The 25105-nt window shown below is 40.4% G+C and overlaps 1 protein-coding gene across 1 annotated transcript in view; it reads right to left on the bottom strand.

Moving 5' to 3' along the window:
- Positions 1 to 5204: 5204 nt before the first annotated feature.
- Atp13a4 (ATPase type 13A4) overlaps positions 5205 to 25105 on the bottom strand; it is a 146821-nt gene continuing 126920 nt past the window's right edge. The window contains exons 26-30 of the mRNA XM_005383209.2: positions 20054 to 20225; positions 19036 to 19229; positions 17677 to 17765; positions 14242 to 14322; positions 5205 to 9980 (exon numbers count right to left, since the gene is read on the bottom strand). Coding sequence (XP_005383266.1) covers positions 9768 to 9980; positions 14242 to 14322; positions 17677 to 17765; positions 19036 to 19229; positions 20054 to 20225 — 749 coding nt within the window. The 3' untranslated portion in view covers positions 5205 to 9767. The remainder of the gene's footprint in view (positions 9981 to 14241; positions 14323 to 17676; positions 17766 to 19035; positions 19230 to 20053; positions 20226 to 25105) is intronic.

The raw sequence follows: 25105 nt of genomic DNA, 5'->3' as shown, positions 1-25105 counted from the left end.
TTCATTTAACCACTTACGAGAGAGAAGCACAACAAAACAGAAAACAAGTTGCGTAAGTACCAGAGTAAGATTTTACCTATCAATAATTGTCTTCAAAGTAAATGGATTAAATCATTCAATTAAAAGACAGAGTAACTGAATAATTTTTCTAAAATCATAAAACTCAACTATATGTTGCTTACAAGAAACTCATTTCACTTCTAAAGAAACACATAAACTGAAAGTGAACAGATAGAGTAAGATTTTCCATACAAAGAATCCAAAAGAAAATGGAAGTAGTCATGTTAATATCAGATAAAATAAACTTTAAATCAAAAGCCATACAGAGAGACAGGATCTGGGCAAGGTGGTACATGCTTTAATCCCAGTACTTGGGAGACTGAGGCAGGAAGATTGCTGTGAGTTGGAGTCCAGCCTGGGCTACACAGTGAATTCAAGGCCAGCCAGGACTACACAAGGAGACCCTGTCTCCAAAAAAAAAAAAAAAAAGAGGAAATAACAATTATAAATATATATGGGCTTGATATGGAAGTATTAGTAAACCTAAAGGGAAATATAGACTCCAACACAATAGTAGTCAGGGACTTTAACATCCCCCTCTCAGCAATGGATATATCATCCAGACAGAAAATCAGCAGAGAGACAGTAGAGTTAAATTGTGCCCTAGATCAAATGGGTGTAACACTTATCGACAACACATTTCATCCAACAGCTGTAGAACACACATTTTTCTCACTGGTGCATGAAAACATTTTCCAGGATAATCATATAATAGGCCTCAAAATAAGCCTCAACAGATTTTTGAAAACTGAAATCAAGCTAGGCATGAGGGTACACCCTGTAATCCAGTATCCCAGGGTCTAAGCAGAAGGGTTACTGGGACTTTGAGGCCAGCCAAGGAGAGAAGGGACAGGAAGCCACATGGGAAAATTTGATCCATGTGTACTAAGCTACAATTAGATAGAAGGAAATATCTATGTGGTACTATTATACAGTATGGTGACATAGATAAAAATAACATACTACTGTACATTTCAAATAGCTAGATGAAAAGATTTTGAAACTTTGCACCACACAAAATGTAAAAGTTTGAGGATCCTAAATGTATAACCTGATTTAAATACTGTACAGTGCATGCATGCATCAAACATTATGTATAGAAATGTTTATGTTGCTATGCTTCAGTTTACAAATTTTTTAAATTAAGACAATAATCTAAACAACTGGTAAAACTTCGATAATGACATTTTCTTTAGAGCAGAATTACATGCATTCACTTTCTAAAGTTTTATAATATGTTCAACAGTTCATTCATTCACTAATGAATTATTTTATTTACTGTTTCACTGATTCACACAATACATAAAATAGCTACACTAGGTGCAAGGCCAAGACTTTAAAAGTCTCCATATAGCTTGAGAAATAAAAGAAAGTAAATTGTGTGCTATGTTTCGTCTTTGCTTTTTTGCAATTATGAATTAGGTAATAAATAACATTCCCATGCTCATAGCCAAGAAAGCTAAAAAGCACACACATAGAATCCAATACAATTCAGAGAAGTCTGAATTAAAAGTCAGACCTGTCTGACTCCTAAACTTGTACTCTTATTTATCATTCTTCACTGCCTGAAAAAGACCCCTTTGGGGACATTCCTGAGTGATATGGTCTGATATGGGGTCCTGGTAGAAGCCCATGACTTCAGATGCATCTCTGCACCTTTGCCCCCAGGGTTCAGTTCTGTCCTTGCTTTGGTACACGACTCCTCCAGGCTCCTGCTTCCTGAGTCCCCGTCTGCGCCCAGGATTACTGTGAGCCTTGCTGTACCTCAGGTGTGGGAAGATACAATGATTTGAAGTTTCCCAAGCATGAGGTGGCATCCAGATCAAATCTAAGTTCTACAATTCATCCAAGGGGGATTCGAGCCTACACATTACCCTTAGATCAAACCAGTTTCTGATTAGTCATGCACTGTGGCTGAATTCTTTAGATTATTTAAACCCATGACAAATTCTCAGGACAAACTTGGGCTGGGTCAAGGATAAAATGACTTAGGTTCTAAGAAACAATATCCAGCCAGCTGTGGTGTCATGTCATCTTGTACTCTGTCCAATTCTGGAGTGGACAAGGAACTGGTAGCCTTAGAGATCTGCTCTAAATGATTTCTCAGAGGATTCTCCCCATCACCGTTCCTCTGCGGTCTCTCCCCAGGTTGGTATCCATACTGTGCAAAGGTTTCTTTCCTATTGATAGCCTCTGTTCCCTCAGCCACATAAATCTGAGACAATAGTCAAAAACAGGACCATAGAAGTCCCTCCTGAATCACTAAGGAGACCACAGATGTGCCCAACCTGTGGTTCAGCATGCAGTGTTCCTGCTTGCAGAATGCTTTTCCCTCTTTCCACCTGTGGTAGTTGTGGGACTGCAAGTCACCCCCTTGAGATGCTGTTTATAGTTTCTATGGCTGCTCTTCTGTGGACCTTGCTTGCCTCTAAGATGGGTTCTGGGGACCCCAGGACTTTGTGAGGTGCATAGCCACTTTGTGTCACCTTCAGCCACTCCCTTAACCACTTCTTTTTTCCTTTAGCTACTCAGAGACAGATTCAGGCTCTTTGTGTCACAAATGCACCTCCATGTGACATATCCAGCCACTGGCAACATGCAGTTTGCCCATGTTCACATGTATATGTCACTGCCTAGTGACAGTAATGGATAGACTCCATGGATAGACAGAGCACACATGACCCAGAGGATGTGTGTGTGTTGTGAGGCCAGCTTTCATGTCCCTCAGTGTAGGACAGTGATCTTCCTCTTAGCCTAGGTGCTTTTTAACCCATTCACCTTCTCTATCCCTCTTTGTCCCTATCCCTCTTTTCATCATAACTTTTTCTTCCTTAGGGCCTTGCAAAAGATTTTAGAAGAGGGATAAAACCAGCAAACAGGAGGAAAAATAAACCCTCTTGTACTCCAGTTTTACCCCTGTTTGCTCTTAACCAAAGCTTATTCTTTTAAACAGGCTCATTTACCTCAACTGTCTCTTCCCTTGGGGTATTTCCCTGTGAAGGTCTTCACATCCTCACATAAGTATGTGTCTAGTAGACATTGAGACCAACATTGTAGCATGTACCTAACTCTTCTAATTCCACAGCACACTCCCACACTCTCACTATATAAATGGACAGGCAAGCTAAGCACAGTATTGTAATCATTATACTTTGTAGTTCTGGTTGTTTTTATTCATAGCACTATTGTCTGAGTTAAGCTTCTTTGTATTGGATAGAAAACAGATGTTCACAGACAAAGAAAGACAAATAAATCAACAAAATATCCCAGTGATTATATTTTTTATTCAATCATGTCACAGATGCTTGCTGAGCCCCTAAGCATGGCCCTGTGCTACGTGCAGAATAGGAAGTAGAAATGATTCAGGCTTAATCTTCCCCTCAAAAGATAGATGCTAGTCAAAGTGAGGTGGGTGGTATGCAGGGGAAGCTGAAACACCATAGGCCCACAATACAAGGTTTAAAACGTTGGAGACCAAACAGAAAGGATAGCTAGGCAGAGTGTGGCTGGTAGGCAGATGCAGGAGTGCTCCCTCCCAGCTTAGCAGAGTGGGTGGCATTCTAATTGGATATTGGAAAGTAGGAAGTGTTTGGATGTGTGGACATAAAAGTAAGAATTATTCTTGCCCCGTAGAGAATATATGAGCAAAGGTACTAAGGCAGAAGACTGGGTATAATAGAAGGGTTACCTGCTGCAGTAGAAAGTGCAAAAAAAGAGAAATGTCTGAGTTAAGACTAGATGTGGCCAAGGCAAAGGGCCTTGAATTCCTTACTAAGCCATGTGGCCTCTTTAAGGTGGATCATTTAAGCCGGGCGTGGTGGTGCACGCCTGTAATCCCAGCACTCGGGAGGCTGAGGCAGGAGAATCGTTGTGAGTTCAAGGCCAGCCTGGGCTACAAAATGAGCTCAAGGCCAGCCTGAACTGCACAGCAAGACCCTGTTTCAAAAAGACAAAAAAAAAAAAAAGGTGGATCATTTAGAATACACTGTGAAGGATTTCTGAACGTGGACATCATATCAGATTTGAGCACTGGAATTCATAGAGACCCCATGAAAGAAAGAGAAGAGAGAGACCTGAGCCAGCAAGAGCAGTTAAGAGGCTCCTGTAATCACCAGGTGGTACCCAAGGGCTGCCAAACAGAAGGACATCACTAGGAAAGGGTCCTCTGGGGGACTGATGAAAAGAGTAGAAATGGTATAGGAGGCACTCGTCACCACATACCTGAGCTGTGGTGACAGAGGCAAACACACTCACCCACAAAATCTCTTTGACACCACACAGAACCACCATTTTGGGTTGTGGCAACATAATATGGATGTGCAATACACACAACCCATGTGAGACCTCCCTGCAGTCTAGCCATCCTTAACTTCCAACTCGACAGTCTCCATAGTCAGCCTTTATCACGGGGCAGTGATTTACCAGAATGTCCATGGAGCTGGCACACAGAGGAGAAGGAGTCAAGAGTGGGGAGAGGGGCTGGGGATTTAGCTCAGCGGCACAGAGCCTGCTTGGCAAGTGCAGGGTCATGAGTTCGATTCCTGGTACCAGAAAAAAAAACAAAAGAAACAAACAACAACAAAAAAAAAAAAAAGTGGGGAGAGAACAAAAAAACAGAGCTGGGAGAGTCTGGATGCCTCTGCAAGAACTTTTCATTCAACCACACACAAGGCTCTATAATGCTCTGCGTTCTTCTTCTCAGTGGATTCACTAATTTTTTCAGCAGAAGCTGGCCAGCGATAAAGACTACAAAGACCCTTGATTTAGAAGTCAATAGTCTTGGGTTTTACTCAGCTCAGTAATTTCCTAAGGATGTGATCTAAAATAAGTAGTTCCTCGCAAGTCTCAATCACCCAAAGAGCTGCACAAGTAAGACCAAAAACACAACCCAAGCTAGTGGAGAAAGGCAACATTAGATAAAGTGGTCATGGAGGACTTCTTGGAAGAAGCAGCAAAGGAGTTGAAATCTGGAGGAATCAGCCGTGGGAACGAGGTTGGCAGGACGGAACACCAAGGCAGAGAGTGTGGCCAGTGCAGGCTTCCTGGGGGAGCCACAGCCTCCAGGGGTTTGGGAGCCTGGAGGATCACTCCCAGCAACTCCAGCCCAGTTATGTCCTGTTGTCTTTCTTTGTATGTTTGTCCAATTTGGAAGAAAATCATTTTATTGATAAAGTTTACAAGATCATTTTAACAAATCTTACAGAAACCAAAAGGCAGACCAAATGTTGTATGAGACAGGAGTTGTAAATTTTTTTATACGTGTGGAGGAGAACACAGTTGAAAAACAAAAGAGAATCTATATGATTCTGGGAAGCTTTACAAAGCAGGACACAGACAAATTTCAACCAGAAATACAGGTTTCTGCTTCTGGATGCTGCAGTCAAGAACCAGAGCTTCAGGTGATCACATGAAGTAGGCTCCCAACACTCTGGTGTTACGGTTTTACCCCCTGAGCTGTAGGAGTTGCCCTTTCCTGTGATTGATGGTCAGGTTCCAGGGAACTTCTATTCAAAACTAAAAAGTCTTTCTAGGGGAAATTATACCCATGGTAACAATTGTGATGGATAACTGCTTTGCTGTGGGCTTGTTGCTCAAGGCTACAAACTTTTCATTTATGAGGAAACAACACTGAAGAATGGCACAGCAGGGGGACCCGCTGCTGTACCTGCTTCTGAGCCCTCTCCTCTACCACCAGCTATGTGTCCTTGGCAATACGCTGAGAGAAGACTCCGGCACCTCATTAAAGCAGGGGGACGGTAGTCCTTGCCTTGCTTTTTCCTCCTAAGGTTGTGACAGGGCTAAAATGAAAGAACAAGTACGAAAGCATCTTTAAATGCTAAAGCCCTGTATATAGCTGGAAATAATAATAGCATTTGTAGTGCTAGGAAATGCCTGGAATCTTGTAAAGATGTTATTTTCACTCAACATTAGGATAGATCACATCAATTTGTTAGAGTAAAAGACTCCACTGTAAGAGAGAAAGGGAGGGAGGGAGGGAGGGAGACAGACAGACACACAGACAGACAGAGAGAAAGGTAGATTTTAGAAAACAGGATTGTAGATTTCACAAGCCTTTTTTGTACAGAATAATTTATTATAGCATAAACTAAATACAGAGTTCTGAATAAATAATCCCTTTCCTATCACCACATCTGCATGGGTACAAAGGCACACTTCTGTAAGCACATCAGAACATGGGGACCTTCTGTCCTCAGACCCTTATATCTGTGGAGAGGAGAGCCTAGTCAGGGTTCTCTGTATGTAGGAGCTGGATGTCTGGGACTGAAGCTACAGGGGACCCCTCGAGGAATCTAGATCATGCAACTGTGTCCTTTTTTCTTCCAAGCCCTGGTCAGGAAAGTATATTTGTAGCAAGTAGCTCTATACTCACATTTGAGATCCTTTCTGATACTTTTTGCTCAAATTTTTCAAAAACCTCTCTCTAAAAAAATAATCATCTCTGAAATATTCCTCCAGTTGTCAATATAGAATTTATGATTCCTCATTCTGTGCATCTTTTCTGGACTCTTAACTCCAACAGGAGCTCCCTTCTAGGGCACAGAGATCCCAAATCTGTATTTCCACACCATCCTGGGAGCTGAGAGGTCCTCCCTCCAACCCATATCCCCACAAACACTAGTCTGATGGTCTCTGTAGGCATCTCTAGTAAATGGTTCACATCACAGAATATGATTGAAGTGTTGAGGGTACGGAGCCTGAGAGGGATCAATTTCATTTCACACTTGTCTCCCTTCTCTAACTGGCCTTGGAATAGCCACTTAGACCTGCAATATCCTGACTCACAAATGTCACACTCACCAGCTTCTCTATGCTTCATGCTGGCTGCTAGCACAATGGTCTTCACGTGAACTGGAATTTGTTCCCACATGTTCTTTGCCCCTTTGTACTGATTCTGCCTCTCAGTGGAGTCCTGATCTTCTTTCCCGTGATAATCCTTCAAGTATTTGATTGCAACTCTCAGTTCCCTGGTTCTCTCGCTTTCCAGGCTAAGTCCTCCCTCTTCTTTCACTTACTGCTTCTAAGATCTGGTTAGTCCCAAGAAGACAGTCTTCCAATGAGTCCCTGATGGCAAAGATTTTCAGAGCTTGTGGGTGGTGGAGAACCGGAGCCCTCTAACCCTGCTTCCATTTGTAAACTCTTGAGAATGAAAGCTCTGAGGACCAAAGCAAGACTAACCCAGAGTCTCAGGAAGACCAACAGATATTTATTTGGAAGTTTTGTTTTTTTTCGTTTTTAGCACACCTCTAGTCCAGGCCTGGCAGGATGCCTAGTATTTATTTGACCAGATGCCCTGTCTTTAGTAAAGTGTTCCCTTCACCCCCTGGAAAATAAGAAATTTTGCTTGACTGTACAATCACACCGAACCTCCTTCCCTACTGGAGCTTCAAAATGAGGAGCTTTGCGAGAGCAGTTAAGGCTTGCTCAGAACTGTGTTTGAGGCCAGGATCTACTCCTGCCATGCTGAATCTCCATTTTCTCGTTGCTGTGGTGGAAATGTTCAGCCCTTCCTCCTCTAATACCAGAACTGTGTAATTCCAATGAGCCAGGGGAGGAGACATGACTTGGTGAGAGACTCACTAAAGTGTGAATTGCACACATTGTTCTTGCTCAGAAGCGGGTTGTAGACCACCTCCAGCTTGCCCCTGCCCATAGCCCTCCACTTCTGGGAAATGAGGAACACTATCAGTTCTAGGAAAAAGACGTCTGAGCTGCTATATCACTGCTGAGATTGACTACGAAAGGAAACATTTCTTTCAGTACTGAGGAAGACAATGATTCTACAGAAGTGAAACAGAAATATCTTCATGCCCTATTTTAAAAGTAGAAGCAGAAGTAACAAGGCACCCTTGTAGCTAGGAGACCCCGTGTTCCCTGAATCAGCTGCAGTCAGACCCAGCAGCCCTGCTCAAGAGCTCAGTCGGGAAAGGAATGCTTGCAAATGCTATTAATAAGTGGCAAAGCCCAGTTGGGCCAACAATTTATCCTCTGCTCAGAGCATTCACTTTGGCATTTCGTGTTCATAATGAATATTATGCTTTTACTTTAAAATACTACACGTAGATATTCTCTGAGAATTCAGTATTGGCTACCGATCCACCTAACAGAATCCTGGGTATTTGCTACCCTACATTAATCCAATATAACAAAACTACAATAGTGACAGCAGCTTAAATATTTCATGGTTTCTTTCATATGAGAAACCCAAAATAAAAGATAGGAAAGAATGAGATAGAAGTCCTGTGAAAAGAAAGGGGACCGAGAGATGGAGCGAAGAGGAAGGGAAGCGGCAGAGTGGAAAGGGATTCAAAAAGAAGGAGGGTGTGTCATGTACACCTACCAGCTCCCCACACTGAACACAATCATTATGTATTAGAAACATGTATACCAAAAAGGAAAAATAATAAAATATAAAGTAGTAAGTAAGAATGTACAAGAATAAAATTTCACAAAAAATAGTAGAGGAGAAAACAGCTGGAGTTGGGCATATGAGATGGGAAGAAACACAGAAGAACAAAGGGTGAGCAGAAGAGGCGAGGAGACAATACTAGCGCTCCTTGACACGCTACTTTCCTTCCTTAGTGTAGAGTAGAAGCCAGACAACTACATCATCTGCGGGGCCTGGTGTAAAATGAAAAATGTGAGGATTCTTGTTCACAAATGCAAAACAGAACTAGCAGAGCATTAAACTGTGTGAGAGGCCCTTGTAAGCAGAGAGCCTGTGTAGCCATGGGTCATATGCCTGTGATGCAGCCCTGCATAGAGGAGCTGTGCTTCCAAGCTCCTTAGCTAAATCCCTGCCTATGAGATCAGAATGGGTGCAAACATGGGTGCCACTTGTCACCTGATCATCCCTGTGACCTCCAGTGTCTTCCTTCCCTGCCATGATACAGAGTCCTTGGGTTGAGGTGGTGGAGCGTCAGACCAAAGTAGTCAGCACTCCGAGGACAGCTGTCCTAGAGTCACCTGCAGCAATGAAGCTCTAGTTTGTTAAGGCATTGAGCTAGGGGGCTTGTTGGTTACTGCGGCATAGGCTGAATGCATCCTTAATACTATGTAGGGGAAGGGCAGAAAGAGAAGAAAAAGCCTCAAATCTGAACAGTACCACCAAGGAAAGGAAACCAGACATTGAAAATTGATGTGATGGTTCCCACAAATTAACTTTCCATCAGTGAAGTAAAAATTTTAAAATGATCTTTCATGTTACAATTCTATACATATACATATTATGACTCCCCTCAACTCATTTAGAAGGAATATTATCCAAAAACATAGCGCTTACATGGACTGATGGTGTGAGTGTGACTCAGTGTTGTAGTGTGCTTACCTAGCTTGCTCAAGGTCCTGGCACTGAGAACACAAAACAAAACAAAACAACAACAACAAAAGAACAGAGTACATATTTTCCCTCCTTGGCTTCACAATCTCTTGGCCCATTTCAGTCCTTGGCCTGCTCATGGTTCACTAGCTGCCTCCACTCAGAAGCCAAGAGGAAAGTATTCTTCTGGGGGCAGTGTTCTTCTCTGTAGGAAATATTTTATCAAACAGACTTCAGTTTTGTCACCATGATTTGATAGGTATCCCTGAAACTCCAGCTGATATTGTAAGAGCCTCGTTTTCACATCACTTGACACGGGTCCCTTTTTCCGTTATTTCTCAGTTATATCAACTTGAGCATCACAGTTCCTTCAGAGCTGTTCCCCATTGCTCTCAAACACGGGATTGCTGTAGGAAACCGCCCTGCCACACCCTGGCATGTCGGAGTAGGAGACTTGGTTGAGCGGCGGCCAGCTGGAGTCGTTTGCCAGGTTCCGCTGCCATACCCGATACTGGCTTTTTGATCGATAACCGAAACATCTTTTGATTGCCATCCACAGAGCTCGGTTTTCAATAATAGCCTCCTGCAACATAAGGAGTTACTGTTTACATTTGGAGGTCAAGCGCTGCAAGGCTTCCACACTCCAAAGATCTCTAACTGGGCACCACCGCATCGTCCTCTTAGACCCAGGCTGACAGAGAACCTGAGCCCTGAACAAATCCAAGTTGATTTCATGGTACAGGTCTTGATGCCTCAATCTTTCCTGCTTAAGTAACTCTTCTGGAAGAAGAATGTAATTTCCAGCACCTGGAAGTCAAGCTGGAGGTGGCCTATCTCAAATTTCTTTTGAATCTTACATCTAAATTTAAAATCATTCAAATTCTGTATCCTATGACATATCCCATCCATATTTGATTTAATAGAAAATGGCATTTTAAAATGCCACCAAACAGACTTACATCTATCAAAGGATCTGGCAGGCTTGTGCTGTGTCTTGGGCCCACTCTGCCTGCCCTGTCATTATACATCCCGGATAGAGGTCAGTGAACTTGGAGCACGGCCTTCACCTCTTACGTCACAGCTGGATTCAGATTGCAGCTCTCACACTTAACTACGAACAAATTAATTACCCTCTCTGAGTCTCAGGGCTTAGAAAAGATAACCTCTCTTTATGTTTGCTGTAAAGATTATCTACAGTGCCGAGCAGGGCATCATTCTCACCCTTGACTCACATTTCTGAACCACTCATTTAATAAACAGAGTGCACCTGGGCCACATTCACACATGCCTCCAACTTTCCCTTCACTGAAAGGCACTTCAAGATTTTAAAATTTGTGTGTCTCTAGAAACATTGTGGACTGCCTCTGTATTTCATAAATTAGACTGGGCCTTGAACACAGCCCAGGTTATGACGTACAATACAGAGTATGGGAGAGGTTGGCATATTAATTTTCCATTTTAATTATAGTTGGTCACGAAAGTTGAGAGTTTTAAATGTTATCATGAAAGAAACAAGAAGAAAAACATGAGGATCTAAGCTGTCCTCTGGAACTAGAGCTGCTTTTGATGTCCAACAGTAGTGATGTTGTTGGATCGAAAGAATTAATTTATAGAATTCTAAAAGAACTATACAATAGATAACAATTTTACTTAAATCCACCCATCTTTGTTCTTTGAGTTCCATTGCCATGGAAAGAATGGAAAATAGCTCAAATCTTTCCTCTGAAAAATGATCATCTTCTCTCAGGCTGCTGAAGACCCACTTGGCCAGTATCAGCTTCTTGCAAATCTCAGGACTCACCTGGCTGGACCTGTTATTCTACTTTCTCAGAGCAAGGGTTTCCTCCCTTTCCTTTCATGAGAAAGCTGTTATTCTCCTTCTAGCTGGGATAAGGCAGGAGCATTGGTATGAACTAAAACTTTTAAAATCTAACTCAGCTCCATGAAACCCTAGCAGACCTTCAAACAGAAGAAAGGAAGAGAGAAAGCGAAGGAAGAGGGAGAGGGAGGGGGAAGGAGAGGAAAAGGAAAAGAAGAGGAGGAGGGGAGGGAGAGAGGAAGACAAATTAGTGCTCTCCACCTTGCCTGGAGCTTTCCTCAGCCCTAGAAATGAGACGACCTGTGTCATATTGCTGGTCTGGAAGGGGAAATGAAAGCACCGAGAGGTGACTGTCCTGTCACTCTACATTATAAATGACATGCAGAGCTGGCAACAAAGGAAAAGCCTGCATGAGATTCTATTTCTTAAAAAAACTCCACCACCTGAGTTTTTCTTCCTAGCTGTAGCCCATGCATACTTATATACGCTCTTATACACTTACAAGTAATTTAAAATGATGGGAACCATTAGAGCTATCCACATCGGCTCCCATGGCCTCAGCAGACAGATGGTGACACTTGGCATAGTAAGGTCTCATTTAACTGGCTTATTTTCTGGGCTGATCTGGGTTGAGGCAAGCTGGAGAGCACTTTCACCAAAGCCTCAAATGGTTTTGGTGAGTCCCCGAGGACCCGCTGCTGGAAGGGAAGGGAAGCCCTAAGAGGCTGGAGGTGGCAGTAGAGGGACCTGGCACTGGAGTTGGTGTCTTTCAATGTTGTGTTTCAATTGAAGAGCCACTGGGAACCCACACTAAATGTTCCTGCGTACATCTCTATCTCTCTCTCAACATGAAAAACAAAGGAACTGGTTTTCACAAGCGTTAAATTACTCTCTATTTGCTGATGATGGGCAGGGTCATTTCTGACATTTATAACTGAATAAGAGTTACTCACCCCTACTAGAATATAGCAGGGCTTTAGGTGCCATAGCAACCACGATGAGTTCCCGCCAGTGTAGTTGAATACTAGAAAAATAACAGAAACACTTGTCCTCTGTTTTCTAGATGTCCCTCAGAGCCTTAGAGATGGGACTTTTGGGAGGCAACATAATTGTGCCTGTGACCTGCATCAGTGGATTGATTAGCTCACTGATGGGTTACGGCTGAGTGTGACCTTGGACGCTGAAGCCTGGTGAGAGGAGGAGAAGCCCGGTGAGAAGAGGAGAGTCGCTGTGGGTGTTCCTGGAAGGGTACACGTCCCTCCTCCTCTGTGATCCCTCTCTGCTTCCTGCCTGCCAGGCCATGAGCTGTTTCTTTTCTGCCATGCTCCTCTGCTGTGCCATCCTGCTCCAGAGCCAGCCAGCTATGGACGGAACCCTCTACAAACTGTTAACCAAAATAAACCTTTTCTTAGGTTGTGGGTGTCAGGTACAGTGTCCCAGGAATGAGAAAGTAACTAAGACATCCCCTTTTTCCCTGAAGATTGTAAGCTCCATCCCTCTGTCGTCTTTCTCCCCCAGGCAGAGTAGCCTAGGACATGGCACAAGGGAAACAAATGCTTGTAGAAAGATGAATGAATAAGGAATGACCGAAGGACTGATAGATACAAGTAAGAAATGATAAGCACAAGTGATACTGCAGGAGTGAAGGGCTTCCTCCGAGGGGCTTGGGAGGACTTTGATACTTGATAACCTACAGCTCATTCCCTAAGTTCTGCCCTTTGCACCTGAAAGGAAAACCAACAATCCAAGCCACTCTGTCTTAACTTTTGGCGTGGATGCCCTTTCCAAGAATCCTCTTCCACTCAGAATCACAAAAAGACTTCTACCCAATAAGTATAAAAGGAAGTCAGGGATTGGGCTGCAGAAAAAAAAATTAGCTTCCTGGTTAAAAAATGGAAATTTGAGAAAAAAATCTCACTGGCACCTCTGCTTTCACTTTCTTCCCTCATGGAAACATTTCCATCACACAGCTATATGGAAGCTCTCTGAGAAGCATAATCAATAAGCACAAGTGTGAGAGGCCACATCTAAGGATGCTGGGAAGACAGGCAAAAAGATGCAGATCCGTAACAGCATCTTTGAGACCTGCAGCCACTTACTTTCACTCTTCTTGTGGAATCAATAAACACCTTTACTGTTTAAGTTACTGTTAGGTGCGTTTTGTTATTTACCCAATGTAGGGAGGAAGGAGATGAAAAGCGGCAATTAAAGAGTTTGGGATTTCGTTTGGGATGATGAATATGTTTCAGAATTAGGTAGAGTTTATGATTATACAGTTCAGGATTATACTAAAAAAAATCACTGAATTATATATGTTAAAAGTGCAAATGTCATAGTGTGTGAATTGTTATGATTTAGATCTAAATTGTCCCCAAAAAATCTCATCTTTAGAAGTGGGACTTTGGAAAGTGAGTGGATCAGGGGGACACTGTCATCATCAGTTGTCTACTGATGAATTCTTAGCTGATTGTGCTGCTTCCTGGAGGTGGGGCCTGGTCAGAAGGGGCAGAGTCAGTGCAGGCATGACCTGGGTCTTCCATCCCACCCCCTGGCCACCGTGGCACGAGCAGTTTTCCACTGCCAGGCCCTTCTACCATGCTATTTCTGCCTTGGAGCCAGCCAACCATGGCCTGAACCCACTGAAACTGTGAATCAATATAAAGCTCTCTTCCTTTAAACTGTTGGTGCCTGGTATTTTTGTCCAAGTGATGGAAGAGCTAACTGATACGTGAATCAGACCACAGGTTTAAAATGTGATTTTTATGCTTTGTTTAGGTCTCCATTTGGTAACTTAGAAATGATTAGGATCTCAAAGACCATAATTCCATTCTCCCTGACCCCACTTTATGTATGAAAAAACTAATGGCCTGTTTGAAGCTCATCAGAGAAAAGCAGTTCGCTCGCAGCATAGAAGGCAGGGAGCTGCTTGCAGTGCTGAGTATTTGCCCACTACAGCTGTTCCATTTTCACACTCCTCAGAACACCCACTGCTCTCACACGGCCATCAGCAGCCTGAGGCACTTACCTCCACAAACAGGGACACGAGGAAGTTGGAGCTTAGCATGATGACAATGTAGACCCTCCACAGGATAGGAGTGCAGAGCAGCTGGAAGGAGATAACAAAGCCCAGTTACTCTAGGTACAAACACATGCTGAAAAATGTTCACATCTTCACATTCACAGTACATTTTCATAGGGCATAAGGCATATGTAAAATGCATATGTGTGTATGTGTACATATATACATAAATGCATGTATATACACATATATAAATGTTTATAGATATTTATATAGAAAAAACATTTGGAAGGATTATACTCAATAATTCCACAGATTTGGGGATTATGATAGTTGCTCTTTGCTTTGCTTTGCTTTCTTTATCTCATCTCTATAATTTCTAAATTTCCTAAAATAACTTTGGTCAATTTACAATCAAAATAAATAGTAATAAAAGTATGTTTGTCAGCTTGCTTTGATTTGTTTTGAAGAGGGAATGCAGGAATGTGGCTTTATTCCCAAGCAGCCCTGAGATACATGTGTCAAACCAAAGCGTTGGACAGGGCTGCCCTTCTCTCTCCAGGGCCATGTCTCTCCTCAAGCATGTCTTGCTTTTGAGCATGGAGCCAAGCCTTCACCTTCATGACGGTGGCCACAGCCACACAGATTGTGCCCTTACAGGGCCACTTGCCAAGAGAGCAAGTGGGGCTGAACTGAAGCTTGGCACTAAATGTCTCTTTCCCCACTTCTTTGCCTTCCCCAGGTTTGTCCCAGGGACAATGCCTGGTATATATGTGTGATGGATGGGTAGGTGGGTGGGTGGGTGGATGGATGGATGGATGGATGAAAAAAACCAAATGCACTCTTCCATACTCAGCACCATCTTGTACATTGCCTCATACACTGGCGAGAGTAAAAACTGAAGAAAGTCTGTGGAGAATGGTGTTCTCAAAATTAAAAACTCAAATCCATTTCTAGGAATTCTTCCCAGAGCTATATTTGTGCATGACTGAGATGATATATTTATATGCTATATGTATTAATAAGGTTATTTTACTGCATCTTCATTTGAAATAGTAAAAAATTGGGAAAAATCCTTAAATGTCTATCAATAGGGAATCAACGTATAAATTATGGTATATGCATGACATATACCATGTAATATAATAAATATAATAGAATATTGCATTGTCATTAAAAAGAATGAGGCGTATTTATGTGCTGATACAAACAAGTACCAAAATATACTGCTACATGCAAGAAGCAAGGTGCAGGACTGTGTATGTGGTTGTAGCAATCATGAAAATGTTCCATTCAGATTTCCTGCTGCTGGGAAGATAAATACACACAGCTATGAGAATGTTCCATTCAGATCTCCTGCTGCTGGGAAGATAAGTAACAGACACCCCAACACTATGCTCATGATCACCACCACGTCAAACCCAAAGCCATACTTCTCACGGGCTGCTCAAAGCCTGTAAGTGAGGACAGCTGGGGTTCTCACGGGATCCACTCCTGTGAGACAGAAGACACATGTGAGAGGCAAGTTTGGCGCAGCCCTTAGAACTGCAGGGCAGACGAGGACTCTGCTCATCTGGCGCTCCTTCCTTGCCTTCTCCTACATGAGGTCAGGCCTGCTTCATAGCATCACACCTTTCCCCACCTGCCCTGGCTTCCTACACTGCTCCCCGACAGCACCTCCTCCAAATAAATCTCTTGCACAGTGCATCCCACTTTGACATTTACATCTCAGAGTTCTGAACAAACGTAATAGCTGCTACTGTTCATGTAAAAAGTGGGAGACAATATAAACACAAGAACTATATATACTTCTGTACATATGTGTAAAACAAGCGAGAAAGTACACAGTGTAAAATGGTATCACCCGCTGACCCCAGAGAAGAGCTGCAGTGAGTGGGAGATTTTCACTATCTTGTAATTTTTAAAATTTCAACCACACTAGTATATGCTTATTAAAAACAAATTAATATAATTTTTTAAAAGCTTAGCAGTATCTAGGTTGCAAAACAGCAGGATTCCATTAAAATAAAATAAACATCACAAATTAGTCCTTGCACATTCATAATATATGAATTCTAAAAGATTGAAACATACAGTAAGTAATATTATGTTTCTTGCCCAAATATTCCACGTTTTCTAAAGTGAACCTGTATTTGCATATAGCAAGAGCAAATGTGATTATTTAAAAATGTGAACAATTCTGAGTACAGGCAATTTGTGTCACGCCAGCAGTGAGTCTGCAGAGGCTCCCGCCAACCAAGAATATTCCAGCGCTTTGCTATCTGAGAGCATGCAGCCGCTCTGCAGAATCCACGGATACTGAAGACTAAATCAAGCCCAACTCGGCTTAACTTTAATGTCTGCAGTGTTGTTATAAGTAGCGGGCAAAGTCTATTTCCACAAGAAGTTACTCTAATTAATGAAGTCTCTGAACAACAATGGTAAATGCACCGTTAGCCAAAGTAGTGCAATTATAAAATGAAAGAAATGAGTGTAGCTGTTTGTAACCAGGTCCAATGTCACTGCGAGCTCATGAAGGTTTTGTTGGTTGGCAATGCCCTGTATGCTGTAAGTGCTTCTCTGCGTTTAGGAACTTAATGCATGCTGATTGTCAGTCATTTCTTTGTCATTTTGTGCCATTTGATGTGCAAGGAAGGGTAAAATGAGAATGAATGAGGTATCATCCTGGACCTCTTAAAACTCATCTTTGAGATGGAAAGGCAAGCAGATACTCAAAGCGCTAAGTAAAAAAAGCTCAATTTCTTTACTCATCTCTCCTGTGTTGTGTTTTTGTGTAAAGAGCATTCAGCATGGTCATATTTTAATTCAAAAATAAATAGGTTAGAGGAATCAAAATACATGTTTTTGCCTTGCTTGAATATGTAGAGTTGTGTCTACATTTTAGGGTTTCAAAGTTGTCTCCATATTACAGAATGTAAAAGAGTGCACCCTTTGAATAAACTTTCAGACATTAAGTGTGAGTATATAGGAAAAACATGTTTTTAAAAAGTAGAAGAATCTTAATACAGATTTGAGAACTAACCAACAATGTGTTACAGGCAAAATTGCTTTAAACAACTTCAAAACAGAAGTACTTCAGAGGAAATTCTCCCACACTTCAAAAAGAAAACATATAAATAGATTTTTTTTCCCAATCTAACAGTGGATCTTTTAAAACAAAAATGTTCAATATTTTTCAAAGGCTGTCTTTAGGCTTAGGAAATCAACAGTAGATGGAATTTTATTTCTGGATCAGTTTAAATTAAAAAGGGATTTGAACTCAACATTCTTTTAAACTCAGCCATCCCCAAAGTACATAACTGGTGTCAGATACCCATGTCCAAGGCAGCTGTGACTCTCAGTGTCACAAAACAATTGTGGCTTGAAGTTGCAGTGTCACAAAACTATAAAAGATCATAATACCCCAGAGATCAGACTTACATCCAAACGCCTATACAAGTCCGGAATATCAGCAAACAGAATGAATAAACACACTCCCAGCTGTATAATCACCACAAAGACAAATATATCTGAAGAAATAAGAAACAAGCTATCATTTGAAGAAATCAGAGTATGAAGTATCACAGCTATTGACAGACATTTCCTAGATTAACATTGATTTAATTTACTTCATTTCTAAATCAAACACAGTGTAATAGATGGAAAGCACCCATTTCTGTGCAGTGTGTCTCACCTTTACAATTTCTATGCATGTGCTTTAGGCAGGCAGAAACTTTCAAGTGCTTGTTATTAGTTTCAATTAATAAAAGTGGTAAATATGAAAAATACATTTTTAGTAAGTGCTTTAAAGACATTCAAGTACCCCAGTCTCTTTGGTGCAAATCATTTGCCTCAAATATTTTTCTCTGAAAAAAGAAGGCTGTAAATAAATACATTTTTAATTCTACTTATGTACAGGGCAGCAGCATCTGATTGCTTCCTTATCCTACGAAGGCTAGAGACAAAATAATTTTCCTTGAGTGAACAAATTTTTATGAAGAAGCAGATTCCTCAACTCATGCTTCTGAATTATCCCAATTAGTTGAGCAGGGATGGTGTACAAAAGAAACATCCCAGGGACTAAATATGTGACCCACTTCTCCTATCACACCTCCCCACCACAGAACGTAAGACGATGAGAGTTCCTTCAGCCAAGAGCCTCTACAATCCTCTATAGCCGGGTACCTCCAGGTTAGACCCACTCCGTGCTTGTCGCTACACAATGCTATCCCCAACACTGTCTTCATGACTAGAGACAGTTTCCGACTGTGTACTGTGACATTTTTCCTCACACACAGCTCCCAGGATGAATGTGGACAAGTACTAAAAAAACAAATCTTCCTAATTTGGAGCGAGCCCAAGAAATGGCACCTAAAGACAAATTTCTGGTGAAGGGATGGGAGGAAGAAAGTAACCTTCATATGTAATGCAGCTTTGAAGGAAAGAGCAAAACCTCATGAGAATGAGGCTGCAGAATGTGTTTGATAGAACTCTGGAGTGGAAGTCAGGAGACACTAGATAAGGACCAACTCGACAGCTGCTTCCGGCATAGCCTGGACATATCTGTTCTCTCTGCTGATTTCTCTTCTTTTTTTTTATTTTTATTTTTTTGTTTTTTTGAGACAGGGTCTTGTCATGCAGTTCAGGCTGGCCGTGAGCTCACTTTGTAGCCCAGGCTGGCCTTGAATTCGCAATGATTCTCCTGCCTCAGCCTCCTGAGTGCTGGGATTACAGGTGTGCACCACCACTCCCAGCCTCTCCGCTGATCTCTTACTTCTGGTCCCACACGATTCTACTCACAGTTTGTGTAGGTGGGCTGCCTAAATGGTTTTCCTTTAGAGAATATAAGAGCCACAATAATGCAGTTGAGTGTTCCCAAGAACCATATAGTAGTGTTCTCAAAACTTGTATAGGAACCATTAGCTCCAGTTTTTTCTGGAGCAGTTGGAGAAATGGTTAACTTTGAGACATTTTGATTTTGCACTGTGCAGGCACTGTAAAGGAAACAAACAAAACACTAATGAAGTAAGATGTAAGGCCCTTAGGAAGCATTTTTATCCACAGGACTCCATGTAGTGTCCAGAAAGGCACTCAACACTTCTGAATTGCCTACATTTTGGTAAAGAATATATTGAAAAACAAGGAAGAAAAAAATCAAGCAGGTTGACCTGTATTTTAGATACATAGATAGATACAGAGATACATAGATAGATATAGAGATAAATGGATATAGAGATAGATAATAGATAGGTAGATCAAGAGATACATAGGTAGATATAGAGATAGGTAGATATAGAATGGATAATAGATAGATGATAGATAGATAGATAGATAGATAGATAGATAGATAGATAGATAGATATAGAGATAGGACCAGTCATTCATTCACCAAATTCTGTACCCATCATGTATATTTAAAGCTATATAATGGTTATGGTCTTCCACTTGAAAGCCTTATGTCCTCTAATAATTTATAAGTAGAATGACTACATAACTCATCATGACCAGGGACATTTTTAAAGGGGAAAAATTTTAATAATTTCACTTAAACTGGGGCAGATAAAGCAAACTATAATCCTTGGCCATCTTAAATATAATAGATGGTCATTGATCATTATCATGCAGCCCAGGCGAAGGTATTTGCTAATAAATGATACCATCAAACTATGCTAAGGAGAAGAAAAATCTGTTGCAAATTTACCTAAAGGATTTAAGGAAGCCAAAACCTTTGGCAGGATGAAGATTCATGTGCCACTATTCATGTTGGCCCGATGATATAAATTACAATGTGAGGGTTGACCAGAGGCTGTAATCATACCTGTGTGAGTCCATGGAATACCAGGGCTGCTTCTGAACCAAGACAAAGCCCACGATATGCATGGCCAGGCTGAGAAGGATGTTGAGGATGACCGAGAGCAGCAGAGGTGGGGAGATCAGCCGTCCTGCAGGTCTGAAAGGCACCAGCTTAGGGTAGGCACCATTCAGATTCACTACAAAATAAATTCAAGTTTCGTGTTGATGAGAGCAGGGAAATCTATTCCTCAGGAGAAAAATGGCATATAGCTTTGGCCCATGCATCTGAGTGAACATATCACAAACTGAAGGAACAAAAAAATTAATGGATTTTAACTCAAGTCCCATGAGAAATTCTTAAAAGAGCAGGATGCCATGTTTTGTTTATCAGGTAGGCAAAACTATTCAATTATAAATAATGGAGTGATGGAATGCACCATCTCAGGCACTGCTTGTGGAAATGTAAATTGATGCAAAACTTTAGCAGAGAAATTCGACAAGTATGAAAAGATGGAAAATGTTCATAGCTTTAGACAGTTATTTCACTTCAAGAAATTTATCCTAAGCTGAAAAATCAAAATGTGGAAATATAATCACCACAGCATGATCTACAGTAAGTTATGGTACATCTATATTATGGAGTAATCTATATAATGCGGTCTCTATGAAGCAATGTTCTAAAATAATGACAAATGGGGCAAAATGGGAAGTATACAGCTCCAAGTTCCCATCTCTCCAGACAAATACTGAAAATACATGCAGAAAGTACTTTGCCAACAGTCTGAAAAACAGACAAAAGCTAATAGCAACAGAGTGAACACCGAACCAAGAAGAAGTCAGCTCTAAAAATGGTAAGAAAGTTCTGTGGCATTCTCACTTTTACTAGCCTCACTCCCTCGTTTGATCTGTGAGAATCTTGAAGATGTGGCCTGTGTTCCCAGGGAGGGAGTCAGGTCCCCAGTCACAGAGGAAGCAAAATAGACTTTATTCACAAGTTTCATGGGCTGTCTGAGAACTACCTGAAGAACTGATCACAAATCTCCACTTCACCTCATGTGGAGCTCACTCAGGGCAGAAAAACAACACACTGATTGAAAACAAAATCTAATAAGTCATAGTTTGCTTGGGGCAAAAGATTATAATTAAGGTTAAAGTACTCACCTAATGCCTGGGAGGAAAAGCTACAAAAAATTTCTTTTTGAGAAATTAAGGCTTTCAAAAACACCTGCGTATACTGCATGATATAGAAAGCCATGCGCATGCCGGGGGCAAGATGCATGCTCAGAGAAGACCCGAAGCTTTCAGCTCTAGATAATCTCTAGATGCAGTGTAAGCAGTGTTGTTTAATCACCTCGGCTCAGAACCCACCTGCAAAAACTGGGAAAGATGTTTTTGTTCATTTGATTTTTACTTCAAGAGGTCAAGGAACTCTCTGGCAAAACACTACCTACACAAATGTTAAAGGAACAGAGAGTTCAGTGACTATCCATGGCAACTTACAGAGTCTTTTAAAAATAGTTTGGGAAAGTCACTCAATAAATGGACTACTACAGCTTTCAACCAATAGCAAAACAAAATGTATTAAACCTTTGGGAAAGAGGAAAATCTGAATTCCACAGTTATCACATTCTAATATTTCAGCAAAGCAAGATAAATGGAAAGACATGATCCCTGATGAAACGCAGATATTAGATTCACTAAGCAAAGTTCTTTAAATAACTTTCTTAAATATGGTCAAAGATCTAAAGAAGCCATAGGCAAAAACAAAGTAAAAGAAAGCAGGAAAATAATACGTAAACAAAATGAGAATGTTAACAGTTACAGAAATTATTAAAGGGAGCCAAAAGAAAGTCTAAAGCTGAGTTCAACAGATGAAGTAAAAATTCATTAAATGCGTTCAAAAGCAAACCCGGGGGGGCTGGGGATTTAGCTCAGCGGCAAAGCGCCTGCCTGGCATGCGCAAGGTCATGATTTCGGTTCCCGGTACCGGAGGAAAACAAAAAAAGCAAACACGGGCAAGTAGAAGAGTCAGTAAACTTGAAAATAGACTATTGAACTGATCCAATTCAAGTAACAGTAGAAAAAGTAAATGTCTAAGGAACTTGTGTATTATAATCAAGTGGACTAATACATGGCACCAGAGTTTCAAAATGAGATAATATGCTGGGATGTAGCTCAGTGGTACAGTGCTTGCCTGGCAAGCACAAGGTCATGAATTTAGTATCTGGTACCAAAAAAAAAAAACAGAAAAAGTAAAAAATTTTAAAATGAGATAATATAAAGAAAGAGGAAGAAAGAATATCTGAAGAAATAATACCAGAAAACTTCCCAAATTCAATAAAGACACTAAACAGCACATTGAATAAGCTCAAAGAATTCCGTAAGTTAAAACCAAAGGGATCTACACCAAGGAATTATAATCCAACTCTAAAAAGTCAAGACAAGGAGAGAATTTCAAAAGAAGCAGCGAAGAAGCCACCCATTACCCACAAAAGATCTTCATTAACCACTAATTTTTTATCAGAAAGCATGGAGGCCAAAGTCAGTGTGATGACCTATTTAAACTGGGAAAAAAAAAAAAATCCCAGGGTCCAAGGATTCTACATCTGGAAGGTTAGCGAAAACTATCCTTCAAAACTGAAGGAGAATTTAAGAAACTCTCTGATAAATGAAAGTTGAATGAGTTACTAAACCTACCTAAAGGAAAGAAAAGACACTGAACAGTAACTCAAATGATTATGCAAAATGATTTCCAGTAAAGGTAAAAAAATAAGCAAATACAAAAGCTGAATCATTGTACATTTGGTTTATAATTTTACTTTGTAGTCCTACATGATTTAAAAGACAAATACATAATAAAAGCAATTATACACCCATGTTATTGAGTATACTAGGGATAGAGATATAATTTGTGATATCAGTAACATAAAAGAAGGAGCTTGAGCTAGAAAAGAGCAGTTTTTGCATGAATCTAAAATTAAACTATTGTTTAAACTAGATCATCATGAATTGGCATGTAATCTCCATGATTACACAGCAAGTCAAAAAAAATTCCTACAGCTAATGTCATACTCAAGGATGATATACTGGAAGCTTCTCCCCCATGATTATAAAGAAGGCAAAGATATTCACTTTCAACACTTTATTCACCAGTATTCTGCAAGTTCTACTCCAATACATTAGGCAAGAACAAAAAAGAAATGTGTCATTCAAGTTGAAAAGAAGTAAAACTATCTTTATTTGCAGATGACAAGATTTTGTATACTGAAAATCCCAAAAAGTTCACAAGAAAAATACTATACTCAAAAGGAGAATTTAGCAGTGATTGAAGACCAAGGTCAACACTTAAAGAGCATTTGTATTTCTGTACATTAGCAATGAAAAAGTCAAAAAAGAAATTAAGTAAATATTCCATTTTCAAAAGAATTCAAAAACAGGAAATATCTGGTGTTTTGGTTTGTGAATATTATGGTTTGTGCCTATATGTCTTCCAAAGGCTCACATGATTATATGGCTTTTTCAGAAGTGGCTGAATCTAGAAAGTGGAATGTTGGGATTAAGGGTGTGTGGTTACTAAATCAGTCCACTGACTGATTTGGCACCACCTTAATCCCAGTAGTCTTGGCAGAAAAGGGGCAGAAAGATGCTGTTAAGGTCTCTTATTGCTTTTGCTGTGCTCTGCCACCCTGAACAGTTGTCCCTCTTTCATGTGCCACCCTGCCTTGGAACTAGCAGATTATGGACTGAAACATCTACAAACTGTGAGCTAAATAAACCTTTTCTCCCATAACTTTGGGCATTAAGGTTTTTGTGTCAGCAAGAAGAAAAGTAACTAATACATCTGGGAATAAATTTCATCAAGAATGAGAAAGACTTGTACAGTGACTATTCAAGGTTTTGCTGAAACTTACAAGGACTTAAATACATTGAAAGACACCGCTGTTCATGACCTAGAAGACTTAATATTGTGAAAATGTCAGTACTATCAAGGTGATACACAGATTCAATGCAATCTTCATAGAAATTCAAAGAGCTTTTTTTCAGAAATAGAAAACATGGCTCTCAAATGTATATGGAATTATAGGGGCTTTGAATAGTTAAAACACCCTTGAAAAAGATGACCAGTGTTGGAGCACTCAGCATTCAAATTTCAAACTCAAAATAAGAAATGTAATCAAAAGACACTCCTGCTAGCAGGAAAGACATACACAACTTCTAAATTAAAAAGTAAAGTCATACATCTGTAGATAATTATTTTCAACATGAGTGTCAAAACCATACAAGGGGAAAAAATAATCTCCTCAAGAAATGATACCAGTACAGCTGGATTTCCACATTCAAAATAATGAGGGTGCATCCCTACCTCACACCACATATAAAAATTAGAACAAGAATGGCCTAAACATAAAAGCATAAGAAAAAGAAAGATAGATAGACAATAAATAGAATTCTTAGAAGAGACATGGGATAAATATTCATAATCTTGGACTTAGCAATGGATTTTCAGATACAACACCAAAAGCCCGAGCAACAAAAAATATAAACAAATTACATTTCATTAAGACTAAAACCTTTCTACTTCAAAGAAGATTATCAAAAAGGTGCAAAGACAGAATGTAGGATGGGGAAAATATGGGCAATCATATGTCTGAGAGGCCTTAATATCCATAATGCAGTGGTATCTCAGTTCACAAACTCAGTTTATTCCACAGTTCTGGGGAAGATGACCATGCTCAGGTTCATTACCCAATGCTGAGCTCACAAACAGAAGCAAATTTTTGCTGAATGCTTTTGTTTGTGAACCAAATTGTTTGCAAACAGAAGCTTTCATGAGCTGAGATATTACTATATATTAAGAAATTCTAAAACTCAGTAATAAAAAATCTATTGAAGAAATAGCCAAAAGATTTGAATAAATATTTCTCCACAGAAATACACAAATGGCCAATAAACACAAGAAAATATATTCAAAATTGTTGGTTATTAGGAAAATGCATGTTAAAACTGCAATAAGACACCACTAAATTATGGCTAAAATGACTTTTTTGGAGTTAAATATAAAGGGTTGATGAGGCTA

Source organism: Chinchilla lanigera, unplaced genomic scaffold (genome assembly GCF_000276665.1).
Source record: "Chinchilla lanigera isolate Chin_1 unplaced genomic scaffold, ChiLan1.0 scaffold00019, whole genome shotgun sequence".
Lineage (NCBI taxonomy): Eukaryota > Metazoa > Chordata > Mammalia > Rodentia > Chinchillidae > Chinchilla > Chinchilla lanigera.
Note: the sequence above shows the minus strand (reverse complement) of the source record. Positions and strands in the feature narration are given on the sequence as shown.